Source organism: Mauremys reevesii, linkage group 1 (assembly GCF_016161935.1).
Source record: "Mauremys reevesii isolate NIE-2019 linkage group 1, ASM1616193v1, whole genome shotgun sequence".
Lineage (NCBI taxonomy): Eukaryota > Metazoa > Chordata > Testudines > Geoemydidae > Mauremys > Mauremys reevesii.
The window spans coordinates 12,868,929-12,884,099 of NC_052623.1; the positions used below are offsets into that span (position 1 = coordinate 12,868,929).

A 15,171-nucleotide genomic window follows, 5' to 3' on the forward strand; every position below is an offset into this window, starting at 1 on the left:
CATCTGCAAATCTGGCCACCTCACTGTTTCCCCCCTTTTCTAGATCATTTATGAAGATGTTGAACAACTCTGGTCCCAGTACAAATCCTTGGGGGACCTTGCTATTTATCTCTCTTCATAAACTCACCATTGATTCCTACCTTTGGTTTCCTATCTTTAAACCAGTTACTGGTCCATGTGAAGACCTTCCCTCTTATCCCATGACAACTTACTTTGCTTAAGAACCTTTGATGAGAGACCTTGTTAAAGGCTTTCTGAAAGTTCAGGTACACTATATCCACTGAATCGCCCTTGTCCACACGTTTCTTCACCCCTCTGACATTACGCCCCATATTCTTCATAGAAATATTGTTCTATGAATATGGCATAACTAAGGTATGTTTTATGCAAGATGGGTCATGTGAGATATCATTGGAAAGGTTCTGATTTACTGAATGGGATTATCCTATTTGTATGGATGTATCATTTCTGTATCTGAAGTTAGGAATATGGGCTCTGTATCAATTACAAAAGTGCTTGCACCAGGGGAATGCCCCCAAACAGTGGGCAATCAGCCTGGATGGGCCATTAGGAAGGACAATAGGACTTTGAAAATACTAATCTTCCTCCTTCCTGAGAAGTTTCCTGAGATGCTGCTTTGACACTGCAGGGTCATGTGATCATGTCACCTCATAGAATCATAGAATCCATAGAATATCAGGGTTGGAAGGGACCTCAGGAGGTATGTAGTTCAACCCCCTGCTCAAAGCAGGACCAATTCCCAACTAAATCATCCCAGCCAGGGTTTTGTCAAGCCTGCCCTTAAAAACCTCTAAGGAAGGAGATTCCACCACCTCTCTAGATAACCCAATCAAGAGCTTCCCCACCCTCCTAGTGAAAAAGTTTTTTCCTAATATCCAACCTAAACCTCCCCCACTGTAATTTGAGACCATTGCTCCTTGTTCTGTCATCTGCTACCACTGAGAACAGTCTAGATCCATCCTCTTTGGAACCCCCTTTCAGATAGTTGAAAGCAGCTATCAAATCCTTCCCCCTGCCCCCATTCTTCTCTTCTGCAGACTAAACAATCTCAGTTCCCTCAGATGGGCATCATTTTGGACTGGTGGTATTTTTCCACTAGGAGGGCATGGGGGGTCAAACTGGGAGACAAAGGATTCCTGTCATAGCCAAATCCTATTTAAGGCTTAGAAGGGAGTTAATCTAGGTTCTTCTCCACCACCTTCCTCCCCCAAAAGGAAGACTGCTGAAAACACCTGGAGAAATAAAGGAACTAAACTGTGGGGGAGGGGGGCAGGGGCTGAGCCCAGGCATGAAAGATCTAGCCTGTGAAAGGAATACCTGGCTAGTTAAGCTGCAAGCAGTGCAGTTTACCTTCAAGAAACTTTGCAGCTCCCAGGCAAGTGGGCTGAACTCATGCCAAACTGTTGTTGTGGTTTTTTGGTGTAAAAGAGCTGCCGTTTAAGGATGATATTGGGGTTATATCAGCACTTGTTTGCGTGGATTTGCATAACCCATTCATGGCTTCACCACTCAGGAGTAGCATGGCCATCCCAAATGCATGCAGATAAAACCCCGATAGCATGCACTCCCTAAATATGTATCTAGGAAACACTGTTGTCCAGAGGTCGGATTTCTCCCCCAAGGTCTGAATTCCGTGCATGGTATCTGGGGTGAGTTGCATACCCTGCAATCCTAAAACCTGCAGAGTTTTGTCATCTCTGCAGGAGAGAGAACTTTGCAGGCTCTCTCCTTCAATGCTTATAAGCTCTGCAGGTTCCTGGTACCAACAATCCCTGTTTCTCCAACCCCTGGATTGTTCCAGTGACCCCTGTTATGGGTTGTGCTCTGTGCCCTATATTGTCTGCATCACAGGAAAGCACAATGCCTACCCATGAGGCCTCATAGTGCAATACTCTTCCACAAGTAAAAAATTCCCCCTGGCCCCACATGGCAATCACCTCTGGCTCATTGTTCTCCCGGGTTTATTGAGGAGTTCGCTTCTAACCCTGCTGCTTTCTCTGTGTGTGGCAGGCTTCTCCGAGGAAGAGGAGACACAGGAAGAAAAAGAAGAAACCAAAAGGTAAGCAGCCCCTGACCCCACAGCTGCGGTGGCAGACTCAGGCCCCATGCAAAGCAGAGAAATAGGGTCCATTCCCCCACCTGCCTCCCCTCTTCTTGCGAAGGCGCAGTCGTGCAGAGGCACTGGCTGGGGCTCTGTTCACAGGCTGCCTCTGAAATCTGGGGCAATAGGGTGCTAGGAAGCAGAGGGTGCCCAAGCAGCTCAATGTCTCCTTTATGTCTCACTTCTGGCAGCTTTTGGGTGCTGTGAGGAAGAGCTGGAGGAGGCTGGTGCATCCCCAGAGACGTGGTAAGCAATGCCCCCCTCCATGAATCTGCAGTGGGTCAGTCCCCTCCTTTAGCATCGTGCAATTCATCCCCACCCGAGTAATCCCTCCCCTGCCCCGACCTATGTACCACAAAAGCAACTCTTCTCCTTTAGACTCCTGCAATTCATTCCCACCCAGCAGAAGTTGCTATGTCTAATCCACCCGCACGCATTGTACAATGGGTCATTCCCTTCCTCGAGCATCATATGGCTCGTTTAACCTGGGGCAGTGGGGGTGGGGTAGATTGTGTTGACTGGACTGGACCATCCTCCCCTCCCAAGAGGGGGAGAAAATGTTTTCTGGGAGCAGCCCTGTGCACGCCGGGGAGGTGAGGTGGAGAGGTCAGGAGGAAGGCTGGGCTTTCTGGTACGGGGAGTAGGGTGAAAGGGATCCAGCAGCACTTGTGTAATGGCCCCTCCTCCAGTCCCCCGACATGGGTTCCCAGCAGGATTTGAATCCTTGACCTTCACCTCTGCAGCATAAAGCACCCCTTAGAGCTGAAGAGGTAGCTGCAGCTCCCAGGCAAGTGGGCTGAACTCATGCCAAACTGTTATTGTTGTGTTTTGGTGTAAAAGAGCTGCCGTTTAAGGATGATATTGGGGTTATATCAGCACTTGCTTGGGTGGATTTGCCCCCGTCCATGAATCTGCAGTGGGTCAGTCCCCTCCTTTAGCGCCATGCAATTCATCCTCACCCAGGGGCAGTAGCCCGAGTAATCCCTCCCCTGCCCCGACCTATGTACCATGCTAGCAACTCTTCTCCTTTAGACTCCTGCAATTCATTCCCACCCAGCAGAAGTTGCCATCTCTAATCCACCCCCACGCCTCGTACAGTGGGTCATTCCCTTCCTCGAGCATCATACGATTCATTTAACCTGGGGCAGTGGTGGGGGGGGTTAGATTGTGTTGATTGGACTGGACCATCCTCCCCTCCCAAGAGGGGGAGAAAATGTTTTCTGGGAGCAGCCCCGTACACTCCTGGGAGGTGAGGTGGAGCGGTCAGGAGGAAGGCTGGGCTTTCTGGTATGGTGAGTAGGGTGAAAGGGATCCAGCAGCACTTGTGTAACAGCCCCTCCTCCAGTCCCCCGGCATGGGTTCCCAGCAGGATTTGAATCCTGGATCTTTAGCTCCGCAGCATAAAGCACCCCTTAGAGCTGATAGAGGTAGCTGCATTAGTTGGCAGCTATAGTAATAATAAAGGTAAAGGTAATAATTGCAAATCTACCAATCTCCTAGAGCTGGAAGGGACCTTGAAAGATCATCTAGTCCAGCATCCTGCCCTCACTAGCAGGACCATTTTTTGCCCCAGATTCCTAAGTAGCTTTCTTAAGGATTGAACTCACAACCCTAGGTCTAGCAGGTTAATGCTCAAACCAATGAACTATCCCTTCTCCCCACTAGGCTGTTATCCTATGTTTTGATTAGCTTCTGTGGGGGGCACATGACACACACGCTGCCAGTAGGATACACTCTCACCTCCTCAGCACTAGCAGGGCTCACCTAACAATCCTGCTAACCCCAAACCAGAACATCCAAGGCCCGGGTATTGCAGGGGAGGAGGCTGCCTCAGTGGAGAACGGGACAGGGAGCCTTTCGATGCCGCCCCTCTGGGTAAAAGAGGGCCTGAGGGAAGGGCCTGCACTCAGCTATCTGCTCTCTCTGTTCCACAGCTGCCCTGTGCACCTGGAGAAGTTCCCCTTGGCTCAGCACCTCAGGCTCGTTGAGAGGAGGGTACAGGACGTGGCCAGACACCTGGATGAAGTTCTGATACCGTAAGGCAACTGACCAGGGGACACCAGACTGGGGGCTGGGTGGGAGGGGAGAGTGAATGTAGAGAGGAGGGAGCAGGGAAAACCAGACACTCCAGGATCCTAAAATAACAGGGAAAAAGCCACTAGGAGGCTTTAGCTTCCAAGGTGAGATACCAGTGAAAGTGAGGTGAGGGATTATCAGAAATTCAATGCAGAGACTACAAGTTGGGGTTGTGAGTAGGATCAAATCCTTCTGTAGGGCAATATCTGCCAGCAGGCGACTGTCTAGAACCTGCCCGTGCTGTGTTTGAAGGAAAAAGCAATCCAATGACACCCTGCGAGGGGGTGTCCACCCCACACAGCACTGGAAGGGGCTCAGGTGGCCAGGCAAGCCCATGAACTCCACAGGGTGCACCTGCAGGAAGAGCCGGGGAGCAGGGAATTGATCCCAAGCAGGCTCAGCTGGCAGGAACAGACGGGGCCTATAAAGCCAGGAAGCTGGCACCAGACAGGGGCTGCGGCTAGGAAAGGGCAGCCCCTCCCTGGGAAGAGGGGGGAGTGTTTGGAGCTGGTGCACCCAGAGCAAGGAGGGAACCAGGAGCAGTAGGAAGCAGTCCAGGCTGGGAGAGGAAAGCCCAGAACTGCTGGGTTGAGGGTCCCTGGCCTGGACCCCAGTGTGAAGTGTGGGACCAGGTTTCCCTACCAGCCCCCGAGGGCAAGGCATGGACCAGCGGGGCAGTGAACAGGAAAACTGTCTGGGTCAGTGTGGGAGTGACAGTGATCACATGCGACAATTGGATGGGGAATTGACCTCGAGAGCTAATCCCCAGAGTAGGCACCAGACAAGCAGTGAATGGGACACCACGTGATACACCCCAAACATGAGTCATCAGTTGGGTTCAAATCCTGGACTTTCAGGACCATAGCACAGACCTCCACCACCGGAGAAACTCCATTAACTGGAAGCAATGGTAGGTTGTTAGCCTCTAGTGTATCAGCCATTAGAACAGGACAGTTTTCCAGTGGGTTAGAATGTAAGAACATCAGAACAGCCAGACTGGGTCAGAACAAAGGTTCATTTAGCCCAGTATCCTGTCTTCCAAAACTGGCCAATGCCAGTGCAGCAGAGGGAATGACCAGAACAGGGAATCATCAAATGATCCATCCCCTGTCGCCCATTCCCAGCTTCAGACAAACATAGACTATGGGCCACCATCCCTGCCCACCTTAGCTAATAGCCATTGATGAATTTATCTAGTTCCTTTTATAGTTTATAGTCTTGGCCTTCACAACATCCTCTGGCAAGGGTTACACACACATGCTCACATCTTCCTCCCCCAAACCAATTGTTGTTAGCTAATCTTTCTATTAAAATAGCAGTAGATCCCCGATCATGCTCAAGGCCCCATTGTGCTAGGTGCTGCACATGTGCGTGTGAAGGGGTTATCGTTCTAGAGAAAATGAGTGCCAGCTCCCCCTCTCAGTCCTTCGTCACCCAGCTGATGTCCTTGTGTCAGGGTGTGGTGTGCAATGCATGCCTAGGCACTGCCCCATTGCATTACTGTTGGAAGGCTGTGACCAAGCCCTGCCTTTGCTCAGCAGGGCCATGTCCCATCTGTCCCTGTCTGCTCTCTCCCACAGGCCAAGTGTGTCGGCATCTGGGATGAGACAGTTCTGCTATTCCTCCATGGAATCCACCACCTCTCCCCTCTGGAGTCCCAGCTCCTTTTCCCTGAGAGAAGCCTCCGTGACTTGGTCAGGGCCCCTCTGCAACACAAGGGAGACCATGACTGTCGCAAGCTGGGAAGGATCCACTCATCCCATCCAAGCCCAGCCTCTCCCCAGGCCCCCTGCCCACAGCAGACGAGACCAGCGAGAGCAGAACATAGGTCTGGACCAGATGTCAGCCCATGGCTCAGACTTCAACATCCGACAGAAGCATCTGCAGAGCCAACTGGGGGCTCCACAAACCCCCATCCCGGGGGAGCCATTGCTGGGTGAGCAGGACACCAAGCAGCAATGGGAATTCAACACAGATCGGCCCGAATGTGGATTTCCAGCAAAGGTCCCAAAGCCCCTGAGATCCGACACCAGGCCTCAGCATGCACAGGAGATCCAGGAGCCAGGCGTCTGCCCCTGGGGACCCCTGCCCCAAAAGGCCCACAGGATCATGGCATCCCCTGATGCCATCCTGGCCAGGTTTGTGCCCACGGCGGGGGTCAAGCTGCAGGATCACGTGGCTCAGAAATGCTCGGAGATCCAAAGGAAGGCTTTTCCTAAGGTCGTGAGAGAGTCGCACAGAGATGCTCCCCTCCTGAGAGAGACTGCCCTGCCTGGGCCACTTCGCCCCCCTAGGGAGCCAGGCAAGCACAGGACAGCGGCATTCCCAACGATGGGACAACAGCCTGCCCACCCCATCGAACTCCACATAAGGCGTGAGCATCTCATCATGCAGAGGGGGCTGCTCACCCTGGATCCAGAGCCCCCGGCAAAGCTCCCTCACGCCGTCCAAGCCAGGGAAGCCAGTGTGGAGTTCAGTGAGATGGAGACCGATTTCCTGCAGACAGGGAGGCAAAACACAAGCTCCTCTTCTTCCACACGTCCTCCAACGCCAGTGGAAGATACCACCATGGAGACGGGCAGGAATGATAGCGCGGCAGGAAACCAGACTAACCCAGATCGCTGCACTCTGCCAGCAGGGATGGATCTGACATCGCCACCTCCAGGAACCACAATAGCAGAGAAGACACTCAGGCGACACTCCAGATTTATAGGAGCGAGTTGAGAAAGCCCCTTACCAGTGTGTGTGACAGCAAAGGGACTGAAGAGAAGCTGGAGCTGCACATGGAGAGGAAGGTTACCTTGGGAGAAGGCTCCTGCCTGGGGCCAGGGGCACAGGCAGGTGAGGGCAGGGCAGATCTTCCCAGGACCCAATGCCACCAGGTTGCCCCAGAGGCCCCAGGCTCTGAGCAGCTAACAAGATCCACCCTTGACTCTCTCATTGCTGGGCAGGCTGCACACGACCTGCAGATCAAGCACCTGATGGAAATGTTGAGCAGCTCCCGCCCCTTGGTGGCCCAGGTCTCAGTTTGCCAGCAGTGCCGCAAGGCACATCCAGGAAAGATGAAGGGTAAGAAAACTCAGAAGGAGACATCTGCTGAGCTGCATGGTCTTCGAGACATCATGGATTCACATGGGTTCGATGGAACTGTGAATTCAAAGCTCTCCAGGGACCAGCCGCCAATCAAAATCTGCAAGAAATGCAGTAAGCTTCGATGGAAGAGACCAGCTGGCTCTGCAGGTGCTGACTTGCCCAGAAGATCCCATGGAATTCCACAGCGATGGACTCCAGGAGACTCCTCAGCATCTGACATCAACCACAGCAAGATGGGAGTGCTGTGGCTCCTTCCAGCAGACAAGAGCAAGGAGCAGGATGGCATGGGGAAAACGGCTCCCACCAGGCAACCAAAGATGGTGTCCGTTGCTACGAGTACAACAGAGCTTTTGCAAGCTGGGGAGAAAGCAACTGGGAGTCCTGACGGTTCTCCCCCAACGTCACCAAAGGCCTCCAGACCTAGGACACCATCTCCTTCAAGGAGCAAAGTTCTCAAGCAGAGGTTAATGTGCCTCAAGCAAATCTTCAGCAAGCTTCAAAACAACGTGAAGTCCCGAATGTTCAAGGACTCTCGTTCCAGAACACCCGACACTAAATTTATAAAGCCACCCTTTTGGAAGGCAAGGGCCTCCAAGGGTGTCCGGTTTCCATACTACTGAATCCCACCTTGCCAGCATGCCCACTAACAGAAGGGGCCCACAAATTCCAACCTCTCCCTATCATCCAGTGGGTCTGGTAAGCATGGGCTAAAGTGGCTGAGAAGAATGGCTTGTTGTCCTGGGACACAGAGACGTATGTATAAGAGACTCTCCTTGGGGTATCACATTTAAACCCAGATTCCAAGATGAAGGGGGGCCTGGGGGCTTGGATGAGATTGAGGGTGTGGCTAGCTCAATGGATTTGTTACTTTACCTCCTGCGGTTCAAGAATCAATCCTTCCTTCAAGAAGAGCTGATACTAAATTCACAAAGCCCCCCTTTTGGAAGGCAAGGGCCTCTAAGAGTGTCCAGTAGTACTATTAGGGCCATACCGTCAATCAAACCCAAACCAGCCCCATGACCCCTAAAACACCGCCCCTCGACCCCTTAAACCGCACCCGCCTCTCAGCAGCAGCCCCACCCATGGGGGTATTACTTCCGGGGTCAAGGTGGACACATGACTGGAAGCAAAGTGTGTCATGTGACCCCTCTAAGAACTCCTCTCGCTGCCCTCTACCAATCAGGAGGGGTTTTGCCCCCATAGGCCTGCCCCAAGAGGTGATTTGACCAATCAGGGGTGTTCCAGGGTGGGGGGACCCATCCAGATGTGGCTCGTGTGATCCCTCTAAGAACTCCTCCCAATGCTCTCTACCAATCGCGATGGGTTTCGGCCGCATAGCACCACCCCCAGAGCAGATTTGACCAATTGGTGGTGTTCCAGGGCGGGGTGACCCGCCCAGATGAGGGCCGTGTCACCCTTCTGAGAACTCCTCCCAGCACCCTCTGCCAATCAGAGTGCAACACTATCACCCCATAAGTCCCAGCGCCGGGGCAGAAGAGGCCATCTTTTACGAAGGATGCGTGCTTTAGAAATCATGGAAACATGGACTCCTTCACCACCCCTGTGAGCACTTTGGACTTTGTTTTAGCCCCGAGGGCCTTTGGATTTGTGCGGAGAAAGCACTACATCAGTGACAGTTCCCACGAGGGCTCTTTGACTCAGCCGTTGATGGATACGCTGGAACCCGAAACCCAAACTCTCGTGAGGCACCCCAATGAGCATGAAGGCCTCTCATTGTTCGCCCCACTAGAGGTGGAAGGCGAACACAGCTCGGGGGAGTCATCGGAGGACAAGGTGAATGGAAAAGACATTGCTCAGGTAAATGAATGATGAAGAAGTGACTGTTGATGATGGGGTGTAATGGGGTTAGGAACCGGGGGTGGGGGGGTTGTGTATGTTTAAAAACAAGCAGTGGGAACTTACACTGTTTCTTTTCTGAAAATCTCTCGACAGCTTGATGATGCCTTTCTAGAGGACCCGCAGGCCCTGGACAGCGTTCCATCAAGCAGCGAAGATGAACCGGGCTCTCCTTGTTTTTGCTCAATGCCGATACAAATTGTTGAAGAGGACTCCGAGGATGACAGCTATGAGGAGTTTATGAGGCTTGGCATGGAACTAACTGAGCCAGTGCCACGTCGTGAGCATAAAAAAGTCATGCGGTCTATTGTATGTGTTGCTGTTTATGCTGTCCTTAATCACTGCCTTAGGGAAAAGCTTTCTGAAGATTGTGAGGGCTGTGTCATAGATGTGCCAGCCCAACGGCGCCATGACTGTGTGACTTGAACTTCAGTAGATATAAACTGCAAGCTCCGGGGCCTGTGTGCTGAGCTGTATTTGGAAAGCTTATTAAACGTTGTTCTTGCCATAGGTTATGCTATGCAATGTCTGTGCCTAACCCAAAAACATTTAGCGTAAGGGGTGACCTTGATAAATGCTGTGCAATTTAGTGCAGACCCTGACCGTGTTTTAAAGAAAATGACCAAACCGGAAGATGCCTGTGTCACATTATTGACTTGAACTGGGACCGTATAGAACATGGTTGCAACCAAGGTCCTGTAGTGGCACCAAATCTTAGGTAAAGGGGGTCATATAAGGGGTCTAAGACCAGGTTATGGGTTGCTGGTTATGATTATGCTGTCTGTATGCGTGTGTCATTTTGTAGTTGAAGTTATGAATATTGGCTCTATCTTGTCTGTATTTCAAACTTATGCTATGCTTCTGGGTGACATCCCAGATGAGTTGGTGTTAGCTCTGCCTAGCCTGCTTGATGGCCCATTAAGGACCATCAGCTACACAACTGACCCATTGAGAGAAGGCAGGTGCGCCTTGTAAGTCAGCAAAGTATGCAGGGACTTGTCCATATGACTCCAAACTCCATTTTGCTTGTAATGTTCCACAGTAAGGACAAAGAGGTGTTTTTACACCTGGAAAAGACTATAAAAGGCTGATGCCTCATCTCCATCTTGTCTTCAATCCTGTTTCTTACCTCTGGAGGGACTTTGCTACAAACTGAAGCTCTGAACAAAGAACTGATGGCCCATCCCAGCTGGGGATGTACTCCAGAGACTTAATTTAAACCTGCAGTTTATTCTATCGCTGCTACAAGCCTGAACCAAGAACTTTGCCATTACTGTATGTAATTGATTCCATTTAACCAATTCTAGCTCTCATCTGTATCTTTTTCCTTTTATGAATAAACCTTTAGATTTGATAGATTCATAGATTCTAGGACTGGAAGGGACCTCGAGAGGTCATCGTGTCCAGTCCTCTGCCCTCATGGCAGGACCAAATACTGTCTAGACCAGCCCTGATAGACATTTATCTAACCTACTCTTAAATATCTCCAGAGATGGAGATTTCACAACCTCCCTAGGCAATTTATTCCAGTGTTTAACCACCTTGACAGTTAGGAACTTTTTCCTAATGTCCAATCTAAACCTCCCTTGCTGCAGTTTAAGCCCATTGCTTCTTGTTTATTCTTAGAGACTAACTAAGGTGGACAAGTTTTCTCCTTCCTCCTTATGACACCCTTTTAGATACCTGAAAACTGCTATCATGTCCCCTCTCAGTCTTCTCTTTTCCAAACTAAACAAACCCATTTCTTTCAGCCTTCCTTCATAGGTCATGTTCTCAAGACCTTTAATCATTCTTGTTGCTCTTCTCTGGACCCTCTCCAATTTCTCCACTCTTTCAGTACCTGTTTCCTCAATTACAAGGTTTCATCCTGTGAGTTTATCGACGATGAAACCGCGTGTGTGTCTTGGAAGCACGCAAAAGACCGGTCCTCTGTCTCGGGCAATACCAACATCTTCATAGCCTGTTTCACCACCGCTTATGCCTGCTTAGAACTATACAACCTCCTAGAGAGGTTGCAAGAGTGGTGGTGCCTGTACCACGACACTGTCTTGGTGATATTTGTGAAAAGGAAGAGTGAGTGGAATCCCCCTCTGGGGGATTATTTTAAACCATCTCTGTAAACTATTTTCCATACCTTCAAAGAATTTGAAGGGTTAACATCAGCGGTCTGGTCTGTATAGTTCTGTGAAACTCTGGTTGTAACTCTTTAAAGTCAGGTAACACATCAATGTAGCAAAAGGTATTATGGGCTGTAAAATATCTCCACATCCTAGTTTTTAAAGTTCTGTTAAATCGTTCTACAACCCCTGCTTTGACTTCATTATTAGTAACAAGATGGTGAACTCCATGTCACTTTAATAATCTGCTTAAAGGTTTGTTTAAAAATTCTTTCCCCCGATCGGTTTGTAATTTTTGAGGCATGCGAGCTTTGCTGAAAATAGCTTGAAAGGCCTTGGATACCTCAACACCCGTCTTGTTTTTTAGGCCTAAGGCCCAGTCATATTTGGATAGAGTGTCTATTACTGTTAAGATGTACTTAAAACCGCTGCTGCATTTGGAGAACCGGTGCATATCCACCAAATTTGCCTGCCATTGCACATCCACATCTGAAACAATGGTCTTGTTTCTTTTAAAACGTATTCGAGCCGGTTTGTGTAAAGTGAAAAAAGAACAGGAGGACTTGTGGCACTTTAGAGACTAACAAATTTATTTGAGCATAAGCTTTTGTGGGCTACAGCCCACTTCATCGGATGCATGCAGTGGAAAATACAGTAGGAAGATCTATAGATATATAGATATACACAGAGAACATGAAACAATGGGTGTTACCATACACCCTGTCAGGAGAGTGATCAGTTAAGGTGAGCTATTATCAGCAGGAGAGAAAAAGAACTGTTTGTAGTGGTAATGAAAATAGCCCATTTCCAGCAATTGACAAGAAGATGTGAGGAACTGTAGTGGGGGGAAAAATAAGCATGGGGAAATAGTTTTACTTTGTGTAATGGCCCATCCACTCCCAGTCTTTATTCAAGCCTAATTTAATGGTGTCCAATTTGCAAATTAATTCCAATTCAGCAGTCTCTTGTTGGAGTCTGTTTTTGAAGGGTTTTTTTTGTAATATTGTGACTTTTAGGTCTGTAATCAAGTGGCCAGGGAGACTGAATTGTTCTCCGACTGGTTTTTTAATGTTATAATTCTTGACGTCTGATTTGTGTCCGTTTATTCTTTTACGTAGAGACTGTCCGGTTTGGCCAAAGTACATGGCAGAGGGGCATTGCTGGCACATGATGGCATATATCACATTGGTAGATGTGCAGGTGAATGAGCCTCTGATAGTGTGGCTGATGTGATTAGGTCCTATGATGGTGTCCCCTCAATAGATATGTGAATAGAATTAGCAACAGGCTTTGTAGCAAGAATAGGTTCCTGGGTTAGTGTTTTTGTTGTGTGGTTGCTGTAGGTTTGGGGGCTGTCTGTAAGAGCGGACTGGCCTGTCTCCCAAGATCTGTGAGAGTGAGGGATTGTCCTTCAGGATAGGTTGTAGATCCTTGATGATGCGCTGGAGAGATTTTAGTTGGGGGCAGTGGCGGATTAACAAATTTGCCTCCCCTAGGCCCTCAAAAAATTGCTGCGCAACCCCCCACGTGCCAGCTCACCTACCCTCCCCCACGGCAAGCCTGGGAGGGAGGGGGGAGAAGGGGAGTTGTGGCGCGCTCGGGGGATGGCGGCGATGGAGCGGAGATGATCTGGGACGGGGAGCGGTTTCCACCTCCACCCCCGGTTTACTCCCCGCACCCACGGGCTGCAGCTCACCTCTGCTCCACCTCCTCTGAGTGCACCACTACTCACTTCTCCCTCCCTCCCAGTGCTTTCGCGTGGCAAGCCTGGGAGGGAGGTGGAAGGAGGGAAGTGCGGTGCGCCTGGGGGACAAGGTGGGCCAGGGATTTGGAGAAGGGGCAGAGTTGGGGAGGGGGGGTGAGCAAATTTGCCGCCCTAGGCCTAGGCTTTGTTGGCCTAGGCGATAATACACCGCTGGTTGGGGGCTGAAGGTGATGGCTAGTGGTGTTCTGTTACTTTCTTTGTTGAGCCTGTGCTGTAGTAGGTGACTTCTGGGTACTCTTCTGGCTCTGTCAATCTGTTTCTTCACTTCAGCAGGTGGGGATTGTAGTTGTAAGAACGCTTGATAGAGATCTTGTAGGTGTTTGTCTCTGTCTGAGGAGTTGGAGCAAATGCGATTGTATCGTAGAGCTTGGCTGTAGACAATGGGTTGAGTGGTGTGGTCTGGATGAAAGCTGAAGGCATGTAGGTAAGTATAGTGGTCAGTAGGTTTCCGGTATAGGGTGGTGTTTAGGTGGCCATCGTTTACTAGTGCTGTAGTGTCTAGGAAGTGGATCTCTTGTGTGGAATGGTCCAGGCTGAGGTTGATGGTGGGATGGAAATGTGTAAAGTGTAAGTGTCCTTCTCTGAAAGCCAAACTGTTACCTGTCTTCTATTTAAAGTTTTACTATGCTTTCTGGCCACTTGAGAAAGAGGTTCACCCACTTGAAGCTCCCAACTTCCCCGGCAATGTAATATATTTTCTTTAACAGAGCTGCCTGTGTAGAAATGACTGTTACTGGTACCGTCTTTTACTAACACAAATATGAAGGGGGACACATTCATATTGACATATTTAAATAAATAAGTTTCATTAATTGCCTGATTTAACACGACCTTTTACAGCCGCCTGTAAAAATGGACACCACGACCCCTACCATAAGGGAGTCTGAGCTGGTTCATTCTTCCATTTTGTCCTTTTCCAGATTTTCCTCTTGAGAGCTGTGTCTCAGACATGAGCGAAACCAGCTGATGCATGATATATTTACTCCCACGTAGTGGTGAGCTGGAGCCAGTTCCCACCGGTTCGCAGGAACCGGTTGTTAAATTTAGAAACCCTTTTAGAACCGGTTGTAAAACAGCTTTTAAATTTAACTAAAGCTCGGGCAGCTATCCACCTGGCCCCCGGCCCCAGCTCACTTCCCTCTCCTCCCCTGAACGCTCTGTCCTCCTTCTCCTCCGCCTCCCTTGCTTCCCGCGAATCAGATGTTCGCGAGAAGCCTGAAACAAGCAGCAGGCAGGTAAGCTGGGGGGCAGGCCTGAGGAGGGCTCCAGAGAGGCATGGCGCAGCCCAGTCCGGCTCAGGCCGAGCGGCTTCCTCTGGCCTCGCCCCTGGCCTGCCCCTGGCTGAGCGCCCCTGCTCAGTCCTGGCCAAGCTCTGGCCCCAGTGGCATCGGCCCGGCTCGGGTCCTGCTGCGCCGGTGCCGGTCCCGGCCGAGCGGCTCTGAGCCGGCCCGGCTCGGGCCCCACAGCATCGGTGCCAGTCCCGGCCGAGCGGCTGTGACTTGGCTCCGGCCCCGGGCCCGTGGTGCCATTCATGACCGAGTGGCTCCGGCCCGGACCTTGCAGCACCAGCTCCGGTCCAGGTCCCGGCCGAGCGGCTCTGGCCGGCTCGGCTCGGTCCCCGCAGTGCTGGTCCCAGTTCCGGCCAAGCAGCTCCTGCCCGGACCTCGCGGCACCGTCACCGGTCCAGGTCCCGGCCGAGCGGCTCTGGCTGGCTCAGCTCGGGCCCCCCTCAGCGCCGGTCCCAGTTCCTGCTGAGCGGATCTGGCCACGGCAGAGTGGCACCAGGTAGCGCAGTAAGGGGGCAGGGATGGGGTGTAGGAAGAGGGCAGGGGAGTTTGGTGGGTTGTCGGGGAGTGGATAGGGGTTGGGGTGGTCAGAGGGCAGGGAACAGGGGGATTGAATGGAGGCAAGGGTTTGGGGGGCAGTCAGGAAGGAGCAGGGGTTGGATGGGGTCGTGGGGGGCAGGAACAGAGAGAAGGTGTGGTTGGATGGGGCAGGGTCCCAAGGGGCCCTCAGAAATCAGAGGAGGGGTTGGATGGGGCGGCAGGGGACAGTCAGGGGACGGGGACGGGGGGTGGATGGGACAGGAGTCCCGGAGGGCATCAAGGAACATGGGGTGTTGTATGGGGCATGACCCCTGG

The 15,171-nt window shown here is 51.2% G+C and overlaps 1 protein-coding gene across 1 annotated transcript; it reads left to right on the plus strand.

Moving 5' to 3' along the window:
- The first annotated feature begins 8,372 nt into the window (after positions 1-8,372).
- On the plus strand, positions 8,373-9,592 carry LOC120398625. Its single transcript, XM_039526174.1, has 2 exons — positions 8,373-9,109; positions 9,245-9,592. Exons 1-2 carry the CDS (start codon positions 8,834-8,836, stop codon positions 9,572-9,574), a joined length of 606 nt encoding a protein of 201 aa, XP_039382108.1. The 5' UTR covers positions 8,373-8,833; the 3' UTR covers positions 9,575-9,592.
- Positions 9,593-15,171: the final 5,579 nt, after the last annotated feature.